The sequence below is a fragment of the Falco biarmicus genome, chromosome 5, assembly GCF_023638135.1.
Source record: "Falco biarmicus isolate bFalBia1 chromosome 5, bFalBia1.pri, whole genome shotgun sequence".
NCBI lineage: Eukaryota > Metazoa > Chordata > Aves > Falconiformes > Falconidae > Falco > Falco biarmicus.
The window spans coordinates 319,639-321,772 of record NC_079292.1 but is presented as its reverse complement, the minus strand read 5'-3'; the positions used below and the strand labels follow the sequence as shown (position 1 = coordinate 321,772).

Here is a 2,134-nt window from a genome sequence, read left to right as displayed (position 1 = left end):
CTGGTGTGTCCCTCCAGCTCCTTCTCAGCTGCCCAGCTCTGCTGGATGAGGAGGTACCAAGGAGCCTGGAACTTATGAGCTGTGATAGCTTATAGAAGAGAGAAAACTTGTGTATTTTCAGGGAAGGCATCTGCATGGTAGGGCACAGTGGGTGGTGTCCCTATCTACCCTGTGTTAGTGTTCTCCTCAGCATTCCTCCACTGCCCCAAGCCCCCTCTGTCCCTATGTCTCCATCCTGCAGCTTTCCCTGCCAGCAGCTCTTTCTCTGGCCCCATGGTTCTTCCCTGCCAGCGCTCAGAGAGCCCAGCTCAGCCCCTGTGTGCCCAGCTCTGCCCTGCAGCCGCTCCCTGTCTGCGTGCCTGAAAGAACAACAGGTCACCCAAACCCTGATGGAAAAGGAAAGGATATTTTGATGTGGAAGCTAGTGGGGAGTGAAGGCACTTGCTGAAATTCCTGGTAAACCTGTGTAATGCTTTAATAGTCTGTGCCCCTGGCCTGACCTCCACAGCTGAGTTTCCATTCCTAACAAGCCAAGACACAGAGAAGTGGACACACAGATTCAGGAAAGCACAGAGTGAAGCAGGGAACCCCTGCAATGAACATGCTCATGACACGTCCCCTTGGAAATGACCTGGGCCTGAGCTGGGGTTGTGAGTACCTCTGACCCATGCAGCACCCGATCACCAGCACAAGGACCTTGCCCTCAGTAGGGTTGCTCCTTCCACCCACAGCTTCTCCCCACAGCCCCACGGGAGCTCCTGGGCAGGCTGAGAGCTGCCCCTGGCAGGCGGCAGAGCCCCTGCCCCAGCACACAGCCCCCTGGGCTGCAGGGACCCTGCTGGCAAGGACAGCCCTGGGCACCCCTGCCCGCACAGCCACCTTCACAGCCCTGCAGCCGGCCCTGGCACAAGGCAGCCCCAGTGGGACTTCTGGTACCATTTAGGAATATTTTACATACCCTGTGGTTTCACTTTGTCTGTAGGAGTCTCTTCAAGGCAATTCTCACTTCCTTATTCCTCAGGCTATAGATGACAGGGTTGAACATGGGAGTCACAATTGTGTAAAACAGGGCAAAGTATTTATCAGTGTCTACGGAATCCTTTGACCGTCGCTTTAAGTAGACGACTGTGGCTGAGCCATAGAAGAGCATCACCACCCCGAGGTGTGAAGAGCAGGTGGAGAAAGCTTTGTGTCTGCCCAGAACTGAAGGCATTTTCAGAATTGCCCTGATAATTGCAATGTAAGAAATAAATATGAAGGAGGCAGGAAGGACTGCAAATACCACGGTGATGGTGTACAGCATCACATGGTTCCAGAAAGTGTCTGCACAAGCCAGTTCTAGCAGGGGGGACATCACAGAAAAAGTGGTTAAGGTCATGGGATGCACAGAAGGGTAAAGTGAACACCTGGTAGGTCTGTCCTACTTGCAGTGGTACGACAGCCACCCATGACCCCACCACCAGTCTGATGCAGAGCACCCTGCTCATGGTCAGGGTATAGTGCAGGGAGTCACATATGGCTACGTAGCGGTCGTAGGCCATGGCAGCCAGGAGTAGGCATTCGATGCTGCCCAGCAAAACCAGGAAATACAGCTGGGCAGCACAGCCAAGGAAGGAGATCCTGCCATCTTCCCTCAGGAAACCCACCAGCATTTTTGGCAGAGTGACCGATGTGTAGCAGATCTCCAGGAAGGACAAGTTCCTCAGAAAGAAATACATGGGGCTGTGAAGGCTTGAGTCCACCACTGTGATGAGAGCAGTCAGGCTGTTCCCTATGAGGACCACAAGGTAGATTACCAGGAGGACTGTGAAGCGCAGGCCCTGCAGGCCGGGCAGGTCAGAAAACCCCACAAGAATGAATCCAGATCCAACAGTGTGATTCTCCAAGCTTTTTCTTCGGGGCATTTTCCCTATACAGAGCAATCCAAACAACAGGCTCTTAGAGGATGATGATGGCCTGTCCACCATCACATACACTTCAAGCCTAGAGAAAGACTCCAAACACCAGCATACACGTGATTGCGGGATTAGGTGAGGTTGACCAAGGCCTGCATGAATGTTAGGGAATCTAACAGGGGTTGCTTGATGCAGGGAGCTTTGTAAAGAGAGGGGAGAATGGAATCCTTGAGCCTCAA

At 53.2% G+C, this 2,134-nt stretch overlaps 1 protein-coding gene across 1 annotated transcript; it reads right to left on the bottom strand.

The window, feature by feature from the left end:
• Positions 1 to 967: 967 nt before the first annotated feature.
• LOC130149530 (olfactory receptor 10AG1-like) lies at positions 968 to 1,901 on the bottom strand. The gene is given in 2 exon segments (XM_056339259.1): positions 968 to 1,343; positions 1,345 to 1,901. Coding segments are annotated over 2 exon segments (750 nt in total). The 5' UTR covers positions 1,719 to 1,901.
• Positions 1,902 to 2,134: the final 233 nt, after the last annotated feature.